The sequence below is a fragment of the Rhodnius prolixus genome, unplaced genomic scaffold, assembly GCF_049639745.1.
Source record: "Rhodnius prolixus isolate KJV_2025 unplaced genomic scaffold, Rpr scaffold_11, whole genome shotgun sequence".
Classification (NCBI taxonomy): Eukaryota; Metazoa; Arthropoda; class Insecta; order Hemiptera; family Reduviidae; genus Rhodnius; species Rhodnius prolixus.
Genome location: NW_027411625.1, coordinates 2,522,475 through 2,540,010, shown reverse-complemented (window position 1 = coordinate 2,540,010; position 17,536 = coordinate 2,522,475). Strand labels below are relative to the sequence as shown.

The 17,536-nt window shown below is 37.2% G+C and overlaps 1 protein-coding gene across 3 annotated transcripts in view; it reads right to left on the bottom strand.

Moving 5' to 3' along the window:
• Nucleotides 1-334: 334 nt before the first annotated feature.
• Nucleotides 335-17,536, bottom strand: part of rk (G-protein coupled receptor rickets) — a 144,749-nt gene continuing 127,547 nt past the window's right edge. For all 3 annotated transcript variants that reach the window (XM_074137957.1, XM_074137956.1, XM_074137955.1), the window contains exon 21: nucleotides 335-6,224. In XM_074137957.1, coding sequence (XP_073994058.1) covers nucleotides 6,121-6,224 — 104 coding nt within the window. In that variant the 3' untranslated portion in view covers nucleotides 335-6,120. The remainder of the gene's footprint in view (nucleotides 6,225-17,536) is intronic.

The following is a 17,536-nucleotide window of genomic DNA, read 5'->3' as shown; positions in this document are numbered from 1 at the left end:
CGAATTTGTGTTCGGAAGAGAGATATGAATAACTCAATAGGTACACGATTTTTAACGGCAAAAACAAATGCACCTAGAAAGTTACTTTTAGAAAGCATTGTTGTAATCAGTATCTTTGAGGATAATGAAAGAAAAAACTTACAAAAATCAAGTTTTGGGCAAAATACCATGTGGAAAGGCATTAGGGTTATAAGGAAATTAGATTAAAGGAACTTGAGTCATATTAGTAGACGGTGAGAGCTCAGGCTTTTACCTTGATGCTTCAATTCCAGAACTTAATTCTATCTTAATTTCTGCGTGGGTAAGTTAAGACAGTTCAAATAAACAAATTAAACACACTTAATACACAAATACTTTAATTACAAACTATCTACATAAAAAAGTATAAATTTACAATAGGTATATAAAAATTTGCTACATCATATCCTATGTCCTGCCACAGATTTGATTTCTTAATTTTTAAATATTCACTATTTTGTTTTTCATTTAAAACTTTTAAATATAATATTTATGTACATATTACTGTCAACCAGTTACTGAAACTTTAAATCAATTGAACAAATTCAATGAACATTAGCGATGTTATCTAGAAATTATTCTGAATTGATTTGGTCACCTTTGATAGTTTTTACATCTTTTGAACAAGTTGCTCAATAAAAGTAGATTTGAGAGGTTCTTCCTCTAAAAATATTCAAAAATGAAATAGCGAATCAATTGTATTTCTTTTACCTTCTCTTAGTAGAGAAAGGATTGGAATCCTCAAGTAGTGTGTTTTTCAATTTTTTTTTATAGCTTTCACTTACTGTACTTCTAAGAGAAGGAATTGTAATTGCGTAGATTTTCAATTATGAGTATTCATCGGGAATTCGATTGAGGTTACTTCTATGAGAGCGAGGGTGAGTAGTTTCTTTCTAAAGTGAATATATAATGTTTATCACTTTTATTTGAAACATTTTTCAAGGAATGTTAACTTTTTTGGAGTATCCTCAGGAAGTGCTTAAGATTTAGCGTCCTTCTAAAGTATTACTTCAATGAAATAATATTAACTGATATTCAATGCATTTATAAAATGAAAAGTTCGAAGGAAATAGATTAACCGAAGTGTATTTTAAACAGAATTGATTTAAGAATTTTTTTAAATTTTCTGGAAATGGCTACACTGCTTTTAGATTTAACCGCACATATAGAAAAACCTTGTTAGGAACATTTCTCTTGAGTTTAAGGGAGTAATCTGAGAGTTCTCTTAATGTTAGAATGCCGAGCAAGTACAGAGAGTGAGGGGAAGACATATGACTTACGTGGCAACGTAGAATTTATTGTCACGTGTCTTAGTTGGAAATATGTAGCTACCGTCCCCATAATCTATATTTATAAGTACACTGAATGGTGACAGAAAAAATTGAAGATGTGACGCTTGAAATTACACTTTTTCCAGTGCTTAGGAGCAGGAGCCACATTCGAACCAATCCTGGAGGATTTGCAGCAGAATGACCTCAACAGATATAACAAATTTTTTGAAAACAACAAGAAATACAACCAACCACTACACAGACGGAATGGCAGAGGGACTGCGTTTTTCGCTAAATGAACGTTCAAATACCTGGAAGCAGTTGTTGCAACCGAGAATGAAATGTGCGTGGAGATAATAAGATCTAAATTGAACTAAATTTGGGGGTCATGACAAAAAAATCTGGAATGATGAGGGAAAGGAAAGTGCTAAGAAAATTATATTGTCTCATAACTGAGGATGTTCATAGGAGGATCAGTACAATTTCGAACTGAGGCGATTTACGAAGAAGATGTTGATGAAGACCTTTCAACATGCATTAAAATTAAAAAAGTTAGACTCGTGGGTGGGATGTATGGAGAGGATGAACGCGAAGAGATCACTCAGGCGCATGCTTTATGGAAGATCAGGAGGAGACAGAAAAGGAAAATGAATTGACGACGTGGAGCAGGATCTAAGAGAGACGGGAGAGAAGAGATTTAGATGAAGGTAGGAGATGGATGACTAAGGAGACGGATTGATTATTGAAGAGGCCCATGTTTCTTGTGAACCACAGAGCTATTAGAAGAAGTAAACTTAATTGTAATATGGGATTGAAAAAATAACTGCCATTTCAGTCTAGTAAAATTTATTTTGCTATGAATCAGTCACCAAAAAGAATGAACAACAATTAATTGTAATAATTGTCACATTCTTAGTGTTTTGATAATGTGATGAGGTCCATTTCAAATAGTCGCTCCAAAAGTAAAAAGTAGTGCTTGAAAAAGATATTTACTACTAACTAGCGTTGGTTAAAAAATTTAATAATGGTGATAGCTTCTCAGACAAGAAAGATTTAGGACATTCAACGTGAAGAATTGATGAGGCTTTATGGGAGGCTGTGAGCCAAATCTAAAGTTGGATCCAAGTACTCGTGCTGCAGAACCAGCCGTAACTAAAGGCACGTCAGCCTCTATTTCCATACATTAGGAAAATTAAACTCAGAAAATGTCTGATGAACCTCAATAGGCCAAAAGGAAAACGGATAGTTTCAAATTTACCCTAAAAGAAAAGCAATCTAACATGCACTTTTAGAAAGGAATAGTGACATATGTAGTGTAGTGTATTTATTAACAAAATACTGCGCTGGTATTTATTTTCCATAAATTTCTTACGTATACTGCCAACAACTAAGTAGTCTTAGTAATAGAGGTGCTGCGCAAGCTAGGCTCTAACCAATCGCAAACAAGTTAAGGATTTGAATTATTTTTACACCTCCCCTACAGTCTAGACTTAGCTTCATCTGGGTATAATTTTTTCGGTCTATAACTCCTTTCTGATAGGAAAAAAGAAGTTAAAAATAGAGGCAGTGAGCTTTTTTAAAAAAATAAAAACAATGGTTTCAGGGGGGAATCCACGGTTGGCAGAGATAGTATTTATTCAAAAGTGTATCTGAGAGAGCTATATTTTCAATATTAAGAAAAATTTCAAAAAATGTAATAAATTTATTCTTTATAAAAACTATATTTTTTCACTATTTCTTACCCCTCATAAAAGAATTTTCTTTTTTGTGTTTTCACGTTTTGCCGTCAAAAGAATAATAATGTTTCAGTCAATATCAGTAGAAAAATGTCTATTATTTTAGAAAGTCGCTTTAGAATGGATCTAGGGGAGAAGTGATGTTACTCTCTTCTGGAAAGTGCCGTTTCAATGAACTATTTGAATCAAACACCTTTAAATTGAATGAATTTGTTCTCAAAATTTTCAGTTTTAAGAATATCAGTATTTCAGAAGGGCTAATTTATTAAACATTTTTGTTATTTTCTTGCAAGCACAAACGTGCCTGTTTGGATTCGATTCACAAACTGTTGTTTCTTTTGTTTTCTATTATTTACAAAACAATGATTTTATGTGGAAGTGGAGAGGGGGCTAAGATGTCGCGATTTCATTAAAACCAGTGACTTTTTATAAAATTAAACCTATTCGATATTAAAACCAGATAAACACTCCTAGTAAAATTCTAAGTTTAAGGGACATTGAACTATAAGTCTTGGTACGGAAACATCGTGTGATTGTTCGCACCAAAGTTTTTTGCTTTATGACCCATTATATTTTCAAGATTCCCTGATTACGAGAGCGAAAACCTACTGGTTTCTTTTTATTAACTTGACAGTATATTTTATAGTAAAATATTAGGCTAAGTCAATAAATAAATAATTAACGTGTAACGGTGCTATAAAAATAGAAAATAAATACAATAAAATTTACTTTTTTATAAAATAAATAATGATATATACAAGCTTATTTAAACATTTATCACATTTGACTACAAAATTTACAATTTATGTTTTATTAATTAATTATTTATTAATTTAATTTACCCAAAAGTAATATAAATTATTATAACTAATTATTATGACATAGTATTGTCCACCATTCATATAAAATACAAATATTATTTTTACAATTAAACAATCAATTATTTGGTACAGCACAACTTAAATTTATTTTTAAATAAATACTATCTTTTTTTGTAACCACTCACTCATAAAACTTCAAAATTAAGGCTAATACAAGGATGTTGTTTGTTTGGCTCTAGTGCTGTAAGTTTCTGAATTATTCTTATTTAGCCATTGTTTAAGATTTGCCTACCAATAAATTGTTGCAAGGATTGTTCATTATGTCAGAAGATGAAACCTGAGTTTTTTTATCATTTTAAAGTCTGTGTCCGATAACTTTTCAATTTTTATTTTCCCTTATTAGGAAAGGAAATTATTTTTTTAAAGTTTTAAATGGCTGCGGTTTGTTTTTATTTAATTACTAATTGGCCAAGAGAACTACCAATATTATAAGAGAAAATATTGCATTCATACAATATTTTCTTGATTTTTTTTTTTAAATAATTTTCTTGTGGACCATGCGGGACTAATGTAAAGTAAAGTAATGCTTATTTTTTCAGGCGGGCTTTACGTCCTACTACCAAATAAGGTGTCTGGATGGAGTAAACTAGCAAACGTACTTTACTATCAATTTCTTATACTAACCATTAAATAAAATCTATGGCCTAGATCGGGAATCGAACCCAGTAGCTCAATTTTAGCTTTGCGGGCCGCTCCTCTAACCGTACTGTTATCGTGAGGCCTAAATACTTAATGTTTAATTGATGATAAAAAGTGTGACTTATTTATTAATTAATTACAAAAAAGTGTAAATTTTTAAATATATTTAAACGCGGCGATTTAAATACTTCCAATTACTGAGGAATTTCCTGTTCTACATCAAAGATATTTACAGTGCTACGCCCTTTGCTTTTGGAGACAAGTTAGGTAAAGCTCCCTTTTGAATGAAAATAAAACTCGGTTTAAGCGGGATTATTCCGTCAATGATAATCTTAATCAATACAATAAATATTATAAATTACTTTAACGCGGATAAAACTATACTGTTTATTCGTTGATTTTAAAACGCCTTCGTGGCTGTGAATCGTAATATGTTATTATTTAAATTTTTCAATATCGGTGTTTCATTAAAGTTTGTTAACATTCTGAAAGATCATTCGGTAGTGAGCGAAAGAGATGGAACGTTTGTTTTCATTCCTGTGTTGAGAGATCAGACAAGGGTGTCTCCTCTCCTCTTCTCCTTGTTTATTGACGATATACCATCTGCTTTCGGAGGAGAGCATTTTAGTTGGCAAGTAATTCCCTTCTTTATGTCGACGACTTAGTAACTTACTGATAGTCCAGTTAGTTTGCAGTGGACTATTAAAGTTCCTGAAAAATATTGTCTACAATGGGATTCAAATATTAATTTGGCCAAAACAAGGATAGTAGTTTTCAGAAATGAGGTAAGTTTGTTTAGATGTCATTTCGCAACTGTATCAATTTAGAATCCTCAGACCAAATGTTAGGCAACAGATCCTACAACAATTATTCTGCTGTTTTTTCTTAATTTTGTACTAGCCTTATATATAGATTTAACAAACAACATTTATTCTTTCTTACTTTTTTATAGTATATAAATATTACATGTATAAAATTAAGTAACATTAATTTTTTTTTTTTAATAAATATTATTTCAATTGTTTAAACAAGTGGGCACCCTATCATGCATAAATTAAAAACCAAGATAAAATACACATTCACACATTGAGAAAAAATATTTTACACTTTATTAACAATTCTTTGGTTTACATTTTTAAAACAAAAATACGATTTGAAATGTTTAGTTTACTGATTATTAAAGCACAGCACAAACATAAGTCCTTCTTTTTATTTATGGAGTCCCACACATAAAATTACCATATATGTATCATTACTTAGTACAAAAATAAAAAACTTCTTTGTTTCTTGAGATTGTAGACATTTTGCTACTGATTTTTATCTTTCTTAAGAGGTCAAAAGTCAACTAAATGAAGATGTAAAAGAGCCGAAGCATAGACGCATAGAAGCACAGAAGACAATTGATTGGTTGGGGGAACAATTATAATTTCAAATTTGGTACCATAAGCCATCAATTGGCTGCAGTACCTGGGGAATAGACCTATCCCACGTTTCAATCTAGTCAGATCTGAGATAAACCAGGAAATGTATTCTAGACAAAATATGAAGATAACTCGATTGTAGAAGCAAACAAAATCAACTTTGAGATATTGTCAATACAGGCTTCAAGAGATTCAAGGGAAAAATGAAAGGGATGCTTCTTCTGGCCTTCACCAAAGTCTTTCGGGTCCGTTTGGCGTCTGAAACAAAGATGTTACTTATATGAAGAAGGCTACTCTTCAAGCAACTTCTACCTTCTTTCAACAAAACCACTTTGGTTAAACACACTCTTCTGGTGTTAAACTTAGATTAATTTATAATGGGTAAGACATTATTGACATCCAAAGAAAATAATAAGAGGAGGCTATCTTTCTTGAGAGACAACTAAACAGTGACTGCCACATCAGGCCTTTACCATACAACTTTTCTTTAAGCTATGTGTATAAGACTTCGTTCGCATTTTTTCTTATTCCGAAGCAGACACTTTTATAGTTGACAGCTTGTAAAGGGTGGCTTTTTGCGCTGAATGAGTGGCCCTTTTATTATCAGTATTACTATAAATGGTGCCCCACTGTACAACTTAATGTACAGTCTTCTTTAATCCTCTCATGGATTATTTTACACCTTGAGGGTACCAGTGTTTGCAGATTTTTTGAATTTTATTTTACACCGGAGTAGATTTAGCAAGCTGATATTCAAAACCTGCTACCTGATCCATTTTTATTCTAAATAAAAATGAGGTACGATGAAATTATAAGCTGTCAGCTTTAGAGAGATGTTATTCTCTACTTTTACCTCCCACCATGTTGTAAAAAATTTTATGACATAATTTGGATATAAATTTCATCTTATGTAGTTTGCTGAAAACAATTTTGGAGATCACACATTATATTACACTTGCACTATTTATGAATAAAGCAACTTAGGGGCGAGGGTGCCACTACTGGAAATATTTAAGATTTATTACACAGAGCAATTTAGAAACTTTCAATTACTCTCCATTCTTTGCATGTATCTACATCCACTATCATCAAATATGTTCCTTACATCTTACTCATATATGTTCATACAGGCGTTATGGATTTTTTGTTTGTTTCTATAATACAACATGTTCTATTTTACTTATTTCTAAAGCTCTTATTATAAATGGAACTTCATTTTCTTTTTTATTGTGACTTCCACAACTACTCAGTTCTTCACATTAGCACAATTATATTTCTTTATACATGTGTTTGCACCATTTAAAAATAGTTCAAGAATGAGACTTCTCATGATTCTAGAAAAACTAATTCTCAGCCACTATCAAAATCTTAAGATATCTATATCAATACATTTATAAAGATGGCTTTATTTCACCTTATATTATATAATATAAAACAGTTTAAAGGTACATCATGATGTAACAAATTATTTTGTTCAGATACAAATATAACCAGTACTACTGTTAATTTTCTGTTACTCGTAAGAAGTGGCAATAAAAACCTTTCATGAAACCAATTTTATACCAAGTACACACACTTCTGCAAAATTTTCTAAACTCTTTCAAATTATTGGAGAATCTTTTACTTTTTCTATCTAGTTTAAATCAAGGGTTTTTTTTAGTTTTTATTTTGAAATGTTTGTTTTTAAACCATGTAAACATAAAGTTTGAAAAACTGTTTCATAAAAAATAATACAAAATGTAAAAATAATGTTAACATTACAAAAGTATTTGTAGACAACTACGAAGAAAAGATTTTGAAGGTGGCTGAGAAGAGGCTTTTTTAAAATTTTAATCTGTAAAATTTTTCCACCAAAAGATTTGTTCTGAAACCCTTTTACAAAAAAGCAAAAAAATATATTTAAATACATGGTATAGTGGAGTTGTGCTGTGAGTCTGGTAGTGTACACTTCGTGCTCTTTAAAAATTTGGTTTTTGAAGCGTTTCGGTTAACTGAAATTGGATAGTTTTTTGCTTATTGTTTGATAAAAGAAAATTCTATGTTTCTGTGAAATTTCGTTGTTTTTTATCCAGTAGTTTCGCAGATAATTGCATATGAACAATTTGTCAAGGTCATATGAATTGTAAAATATTTAGCTAAAGTCAAGAGTGAATAAGTTGGAGGGGATTATTTAAAGAAATTGGTAAATATTTAGATATTTTGTAGATGTATTGATATCATTTGAACAATAGAAGAGGCGTGCTTATAACTGTGCGGTAGTGGGAGACTTATCTTTATCTCTCTCGCTCTGACATTCTCAATAGACTGCGGCCGTAATATCTTTGTGGTAGTAAGAATTATAGTGTTTGTGCTTTATTAATTTAACAATTATCATTTTTTTTTTTCTTTTTGGCTTGTTTTCTGCTGTTATTTTCTTTCTTATTCAAAACAAAAAATGGCTGAAGGTTTCATAGATATTATGAATAAATTAGAGGAAATAAAAAATGTTATGAATAAGCAAATACAAAAATTGGATTTGAAAGTTAGCAATTTTCAAGAACAAATAAATGTGTTTGTCAATAAAATTGAGAGCATGGAGGCCGAAAACATAGAGTTAAGCAGCGAAATTCAAATTCTTAAAACATCTCTTTCGGGATTGCAGAGAAAAAATAAGACTAATAACTTAATACTGTATAATGTTCCAAATGCAAACGATTCTAACTCTCAAGAACTTGAGACGAAGGTGATGATTTTTCTTCAAAATGTGTTAAAGGCTAATGTGGAATTACATGATATTGATTTCATCAGAAAAATTGGCCGAAAAGAGGCACAAGGACCTATTTTGGTCAAGTTTGTTGCTTTTCGTAAGAAGATGGAGGTGCTTAAGTTATCTGGAAACTTGAAAGGAACAAAGATTAGTATTTCCCAAGATTATCTTTATGAGGTGAGACAAGTGAGGAAGCAACTACTGCCTTATCTGCATAAGGCTAGACGTTCAAACTGCAGGGCATTTTTAAAGTATGATAAACTAATTATTGATAATGAACTGTACACTTTAGAGCAACTCAATCAGTTAGAACTTGAAGATCTGTTGTCTGGTTCTATTTCGGCTACTTCTGAAGTTGATAATTCAGATAAGGTAGGAGAAATAAGGAAGAAAGAAGAAAAAACTAGGATAGTAAAACATCGTACCGCCAAGGAGAGTAAGAGTGGTGGGTCCAAAAGTGAGCCTTCACTAAAGTGGTTAGGTCGGATAAGTTCTAGTAAGGGTGTAAATTTGTATAAGAAGAGGAAAGCAGAAGGTAGTTCCCGAAAATAGCAACTAGCGGCAGGAAAAGAAGGTACTTGTTCCAGCTACGAATCGAGCTTGGCTAATTTTGTGAATGAAAGTAAGTGTTTATTGAAAAGTGTTGGGTTGTCTAATGTAAAGGAAAAATCGTGTCTGATTAAGGATAATGTTAAAGAATCTATTATTATTAATAGCAACTTAAATATTTTGTGTTACAATGTTGATGGTTTGCTGAACAAAAAGTCGGATTGGCAATTCATTAATTATATTGAATCTTTTGAGGTTTTCTTTTTGTTGGAAACTTTTGTTGAGGCAAATAGAATTGGCCACTTTGATAATTTATTTGTTGATTTTCATTTAAAATGGATTCCTGCCGTGCGTGATTCGCGGTTTGGTAGAGCGAGTGGTGGATGTTTATTTGGTATAAAGAGAGTTAATAGGGTATCACGTTATGTGGAGTTTCTAAATGATGGTGAATATGTTCTAGTTAAAATTCAGTTTCCTGGTGATATCTTATATATTATACCAATCTATTTGAACTGCAATCATTGGCGGCGGGATTTTGTTACATTAAGTTTGCTAATGGAAGCATACACTAATAAGAATGTATTATTGCTTGGTGACTTGAACGGTAGAATTGCGGCACTACAGAAGTTTCCAAAGAGTCTATTTGCGGGAAAACGATGTAGCATAAATAGAGAGAGAAGATCAAAAGATGTAACTGTAAATTCTAATGGTAAAAATCTGTTAGAATTATTTGATGATTATAACATTGTTATTCTGAATGGCAGAATTGAGGGAGATGCCAATGGGGAATTTACCTATGTTGGGCCAACTGGTTGTTCAGTGATTGATCTCTGCGGCATCTCCAGCGATTCGCTTTTTTTAGTTAATGATTTCAAAGTGGATACCCAAACTTTTTCCTCTCATATGCCGATTATTGTATCACTTTTTAGTAATGATGAAAATGATTTATGTGAATCTTTACCTTTAGTTCCTAAACTAAAATGGTCTAACCAAAATGAATCTGTCTATCAGTTTAAAATTAATAAAATGCTAGACAATTGTAATAGTTGGTCAAAGTTTGACGTAGATGAGCAAGTGAATTATTTGGTTAATATTATTAATGAGGTATCTAATAAAAGTTATTACGATTCTGCTCAGAATGAAAGGAAAAAATGGTACGATAAAGAGTGTTTAAATTTAAGGAAAAAATCTTTTTATTTATTAAATATATTCAGAAAATGGAACAGGCCACAGGATAAATTAGAGTATATTGCTTCTAATTGTAAATATAGAGAGGTTTGTAAGAGTAAGGCTAAAACTTATTACAATAGTCTAATTTCTGGATTCGCACAGGTAAAGGATGCAAAAAACTTTTGGGAATTAGTAAGAAATTTTAAAAAGATTAAACCCATTGTGGGTAGAACGATATTAGTTAAAGATTGGGTGGAATATTTTAGAGCACTTTATAATCCACCTTTGTTATCCTCCAGAATATCATATGTTGAACCAATGATTATAAATAATAATTTGGATAGAAATTTCACTTTGGAAGAATTAATGTTTGTTTTAAAAAATTCTAAAAATAATAAAGCACCTGGTGTCGATCGAATTTCGTACGAATTTTACAAATATGCCCCAGAGAAATTTATTTCTTGTTTGTTGGAAGTCTATAATGCAGTCTTCAATAAATGTAAAGCTCTCACTTGTTTTAAAGAGGCTATTATATTTCCTCTGCATAAAAAAGATAACCCAAATGACCCGAATAATTACAGGGGAATTTCTGGTGAAAATGTAGTAGGCAAAATTTACTCAGGACTTTTGTTAAACAGACTGTATAATTGGGTTACTGATGAGAATATATTAAAAGAATCTCAAGCTGGGTTCCGAAGAAATTACAGTACTTTCGACAATATTTATACGCTCACTAGTTTAACAGAGATGGTATTAAGTAAAAAAAGAAGTAAGGTATATGCTTTCTTCGTTGATTTGTCCGCGGCCTTTGACCGCGTAGATAGATGGTCCCTTATTTTCAAATTACATCAATTGGGTTTATCATCAAAATTTGTAAATGTTATTAAAGATTTACTGGAAAATACCTATAGCTCGGTCTGGTGTAAAAATGGCTTATCAAATTCCTTCCAAATTGAGATGGGCGTAAAACAGGGGAACCTGTTAAGCCCGCTTTTATTTTCGTTATTTATAAATGATTTAGAAGATTATTTAGAAGATGGTGGAATTAAGTTGAATAACGTTAAGATAAAGCTCCTCGCATACGCAGATGACTTGGTATTTCTGGCCTCAAATGCGTATAATATGCAAAAAATGATTAATTCGTTTTCCGAATACTGCAAGGTCTGGAACCTAAAAATAAATATGAAAAAATCCAACATTATGGTTTTCAGAAACGGAGGTCGACCCGCTAAAAATGAAAAGTGGTATTTGGATGGATGTAGAATAGAAACGGTAAATAGCTACAAATACTTAGGATTAACCTTAACGCCAACTCTTTCTTACAAAAAACATTTCCAGGAAAGACTATCCAAGGCTAAAGCCGGTCTAAACTCGGTCTGGGGTCTCTTCATTGGTAATAACCGAATTCCGTTTTCTTCTAAAGGTCCACAAGGTCGTCGTAACTCCGGTTAAAACAATTGTGATTCCGGAGGCTAGGCGGCAAGTCAACCCCTCTTCCTCGTAGTGTGGACTGGTAACGCAGCGCGTTGTTGTTGCGGCTAACGGGGCTCTGACGGGTCGGTGTGTCTCCCCCATCGGCTTCCCTCCTTCTATCTCCCCATCCGTTAATCCTTTCTTTCCCTTTCCTTTACTCCAAATCCCTACCCAAGCCGAGATGGGGACTCGTGTCGAGGCTGAATGCGTACAGGGTAGTAAAAAATATGTGCGGTAACGATCACCTTGGGGCACCGGGCGAAACCCCATTGTATTGTAGCCTTCCTGTGGCAGTGGGGGTCTGTCACAGGTGACCGTCTATCCCCCGCTTCTCGTGGGAACAAGATGAACACTTACAATCAAAATTTAGTTTGTAAAACAACAGCCAGTGGTGTTCCTCAGGTCACTGAGGAAGGTGCACAGGCTGGAATAGAACCGAAAGGGGAAAGTGTGAAAGGCCCTAAGACGGATTTGGTGGGACCTCAGGGGAGTCTTTCTGGAGGGAGCGGCAACGCAGACCCCCCAGGTAAAGAGGCAGTCGCTGGAGTCTCCCGGAAGTTAAAGGGTATTCACATCACATCTAGGAAGCCGAGTGGAGCTCAGCGGAGGAAGCTGGCTAAGCTTAAGGTCGCTGAGGCTGGGAAGGAGTGGATTCCTGGGAAAGACTGGAGGGAAAGGGGGAAGGGGAAGAAGACCTCCAGAGTGGTAAACCAGCCAGGTGGGCAAGGTATAATTCCTTCGACCTCCTCGGATGGGGCAGGCATTGGGAAGGAGGTGAGAGGCGTTAGTTCTCTCCCTCCCGAAACAAGTCAGACCCCTAAGAGGCCTAGGTCGGAGGTCAGTACTCCAAGTTCGGCATCGGGGAAGGCGGTGGCACAGGGTAGCAAGAGGGTGAAACTCCCAGAGGAAGGGCCTACGGGCTCTTTCAGGGACGCTCTCTGCGCTCAAAAGATGGCCATCGTTCTTGACTCCTATCCGAATGACTTTTTGTCGGAGGAGCAAGCGGATCTCCTTCAGCAGAAATTGGTGGAGGAGATCTGTAGTGAGAAGTGTACTGGCAGCATCGGACCCCGGTTTCGGAGCTGCTTTCTCTCCAAAGGTGCACTCATTCTCGCTTGCGAGGGTGAGGATGCGAGACTTTGGTTAGAGAGGGTGGTTCCGGAGCTCCAGTTGGGTGAAGGGGCTAAGCTGAGGGTGGGTCCTGCCAGGGATATCGTGAGGGCGGCTAAGGTGGCTATGTGGGTACCGGGCGCTCTCAAGAATACCTCTCCGTCCGTTATTCTGGACAAGCTCCTCGTTCAAAACGAGGGCTTGGATATAGCGGAATGGAGGCTCCTAAATAGGAAAATCGAGCCCAAGGGTCAAACTCTTGTGTTCGAAATATCGGAACAGGCCCTGAGTAGACTGAAGGGGACTAACTTCGAGGTTTATCTAGGACTCGAGGTAGTCAGACTCAGGGTAGTTTCGAAAACTATTATTGGTGCTGCAGCTCATGACCCCCCCCGAATCGATGGAGGTTGCTTCAGGTGAACCTCCATCACAGTAGGGGGGCGTCTGCAGCTCTAATAAAATTCATCGAAGAAGAAGATATCGCCATAGTCCTCATCCAGGAACCCTGGCTGGTACGGGGGCGAATTGCAGGACTTGGCGAAGCAAAAGGTAAGATTTATTATGACCACAACCTTGATAATCCCAGAACATGTATTTTTGTTAGGGAAAATATTACGTCTTTACTGCTAATGGAATTCTGTTTCAGAGACCAGACCGCAATAAAGGTGAAGCTACATATGGAGAAGGAGGCCAGGGAGATCGTCGTGGCCTCGACATATCTTCCATATGACTCTACAGTCCTCCCTCCATCGGAGGAGATGCAGCATCTGACCAACCGGTGTAAGGAGAGAGGACTGCAACTACTGATTGGGTGTGATGCCAATTCCCATAATGAGATATGGGGTAGCTCAGGAACCAATCAGAGAGGTAAGTATCTTCTGGACTTCATTATTGCGAATAATTTGCATGTTATTAATGAGGGAGAAGAACCCACCTTCCACAACTCTATTCGTAGGGAAGTGATCGACCTAACTTTGGGAACTAATTTTGTATCGACCCTTGTTAGGAATTGGCATGTGTCGGGGGTTCCCTCACTTTCGGATCACATGTATATTAGGTTCGACATTGGGTTTGACTGTAAGGAGGTGGTAACTTACAGAAACCCTAGGAGAACAGACTGGGACTCGTTTAGACGGGATCTCAGCGCAAACATTGGTACAGTCAACAATAACTTTAGGACCCGGATGGACATTGATGAAGCTGCCGAGAGACTTCAGGGCGTCATCAAGGAGGCCTACTGGGAGAATTGTGCGGAGACAGTAATGACATCTAATAGGAAAGTAGGCTGGTGGAATAACCAGCTGAAGGAGCTCCGCAGTAAAGTTAGGAAACTGTTCAATGTAGCTAAAAGAAGGGGTACATGGAAGGAGTACCGTGAGGCCCTAACTTCTTACAACATAGCCATTAGGAAGGCTAAAAGAGATGCATGGAGGAAGCTCTGTGAAGAGGTAGAGATGACCTCGGAGGGGGCTAGGCTCCATCGCATAATATCAAAAAGTCCAGGGGGTGCCCTGGGTACCATCAGGAACGAGGAAGGGATTTTTACCAAATCGGGGAGAGACACATTGGAGTGTCTCATGAGAACTCATTTTCCCGATTCGAAGGTAATTGAGTCAGGACAGCATGGTGAGGATGCTCTGGGACCCGATAGGTGTCGGGGGACCAGGGAAACCTGGGCCGTGGCTAAATACTGCATTACCTACAATAAGGTGGTCTGGGCTGTAAATTATTTTAAGCCCTATAAATCCCCGGGTCCTGATGGCATTTTCCCTGCCCTTTTGCAGCAGGGGAAAGATTTAATTACTCCTATTTTATGCAGGATAATGAGGGCATGCTTGGCACTCAACCATGTCCCTAGGGCATGGAGGCCTGTAAAAATTATCTTTATTCCCAAGCCTGGGAAGAGAACTCATACCCAGGCGAAGGAATTTAGACCAATCAGTCTAACATCGTTCATGTTGAAGGTGCTAGAAAAACTGATTGACATGTATATTAAGGAGGTAGCTTTAAAGCAACGGCCTCTGCATGCCAATCAGCATGCCTACCAGACAGGCAAATCTTGCGAGACAGCCCTCCATTGTCTGGTTAAGGAGTTGGAGGCTTCGGTATTTTGCAAGGAGACAGCTGTGGGCGTGTTTCTGGATATTGAGGGTGCCTTCAGTAACACTACCTACAGTTCAATTGCCTTGGCGATGGATAGACATGGCGTGGAGTCCACTGTTTCAAGATGGATCTGCAACATGCTATCGTCAAGGAGAATCACAGCGACTCTTTTTGGGGAATCGCTGGAGTTAACGACAGTTAGGGGGTGCCCTCGGGGGGGGTTTTGTCTCCGCTCCTTTGGTGTATGGTCGTAGATGAGTTACTTGAGGTGCTAGACCTTCATGGGTTCTCGGTCCATGGCTATGCAGATGATATTTCTGTAGTGGTCAGGGGTAGGCACGAGATAATCGTGGCTGAACTCATGCAGGAAGCTCTCAAGGTTATAGAAAATTGGTGTAGAAGGGTAGAGCTTTCAGTGAACCCTTCTAAAACTACTCTGGTTCCCTTTACAAGGAGAAGGGAAAGAGAGAGCTACAAAAACCTTCGATTTTTTGGTAAAACTCTGGATGTGTCGGGTGAGGTCAAGTATCTGGGCATTGTCCTGGACACCAGACTCACTTGGAAGGCGCAGATAGAGAGAGTTACACTAAGGGCTAAACAGGCCCTTTGTGGAATAACTAGAACCTGTGGGAAGACATGGGGTCTTAGCCCAAAGATGACCCACTGGCTCTATACACGTACAGTCATACCTATCATCACCTACGGTTCAGTGGTGTGGTGGAGGAAGACTGAACAACAGACGGCAATTAAGGCTCTAGCAAGGGTGCAGAGACTGGCCTGTCTGATGATCACGGGGGCCTTTAGTAGTACCCCTACTGCAGCGCTGGAGGTACTGCTGGGGCTGGCTCCGCTTCAATATGTTATTCAGGCGGAGGCAAGGGCCAGTGCGTACAGAATGGCGAGCAATGGTCAATGGAGGCGTATTAGCTCCTGCATCGGCCATATGAGTATTTCAGATAAGGTCGACCCTGGACCGGTTATTGACATGGCAGGGGACAGTATCTGTCCTAAATACAGTTTCGAGACTCCTTTTCAGGTTTGTATCAAACCGAGGACTGAATGGAAGGTGAACTGGACGGACCAGTACCGGAAGGGAGGCATTTGGTTTACCGATGGCTCCAAGATGGACTGTGGGACTGGGTCTGGAGTGTATGGGGTTAAACCCGAGGTACTCATAGAGAGATCTCTTGGGAGATACGCCACTGTCTTCCAGGCCGAGGTTTTTGCTATTAAAATATGTGCTGAGGAAAACCTGCGGATGGAACCTAGAAATAGGGAGATTCGTATCTTTTCGGACAGCCAGGCTGCACTGAAGGCTCTTGTATCCTTCAGAATGACCTCTTCCCTGGTTTGGGAATGCAGGAAGGCCCTAGATCTACTGGCGCGGCACAACAAAGTTCGGTTGGAATGGGTGCCGGGCCATGTGGGTATTAAAGGGAATGAAAAAGCTGATTATCTGGCCAGGAATGGAGCTAACACTCCTTTCATCGGTCCAGAGCCTGTCCTGGGGATCACCAGGGGTTCGGTTCGTGCGGCTCTCAGAGATTGGATCTGGAGGGAGCATGAAAAGAACTGGGTGATGTGTCCTGGGGTTAAACACAGCAAGACCTTGATGCCTTGGCTGTGTAAGCAAAGATCCAAAGAGACCCTGTGTTTGGGCAGAAATCAGATTACTCTGATTACAGGCCTATTCACGGGGCACGGTAGGTTTAAAAAGCATCTGTGCAGGGTGGGGCTTATCAGCTCGGAGCCGCTGTGCAGATTATGTCAGGAAGAGGAGGAAACGGCCTCTCACCTGTTGTTCGATTGCGTTGCAATCGAACGTTTGCGCTATGAAACCTTTGGAACGTTGAGGCCGAAGGAGATAGTAGCGCAAAAAGAACTAGTAGGGAAGGTCCTCAACCTCTTTAGGAGGGGAGGGTTCGCTTACTAGAACTAAGAAGGGGCTGGCACAATAAGTCTTTTGTGGCTGCAGTGCCATGGGGCATAGGTCCCGTCCCGTCTACCATCTTAATCTTAATCTTAAGTAAAAAAAGAAGTAAGGTATATGCTTTCTTCGTTGATTTGTCAGCGGCCTTTGACCGCGTAGATAGATAGTCCCTTATTTTCAAATTACATCAATTGGGTTTATCATCAAAATTTGTAAATGTTATTAAAGATTTACTGGAAAATACCTATAGCTCGGTCTGGTGTAAAAATGGCTTATCAAATTCCTTCCAAATTGAGATGGGCGTAAAACAGGGGAACCTGTTAAGCCCGCTTTTATTTTCGTTATTTATAAATGATTTAGAAGATTATTTAGAAGATGGTGGAATTAAGTTGAATAACGTTAAGATAAAGCTCCTCGCATACGCAGATGACTTGGTATTTCTGGCCTCAAATGCGTATAATATGCAAAAAATGATTAATTCGTTTTCCG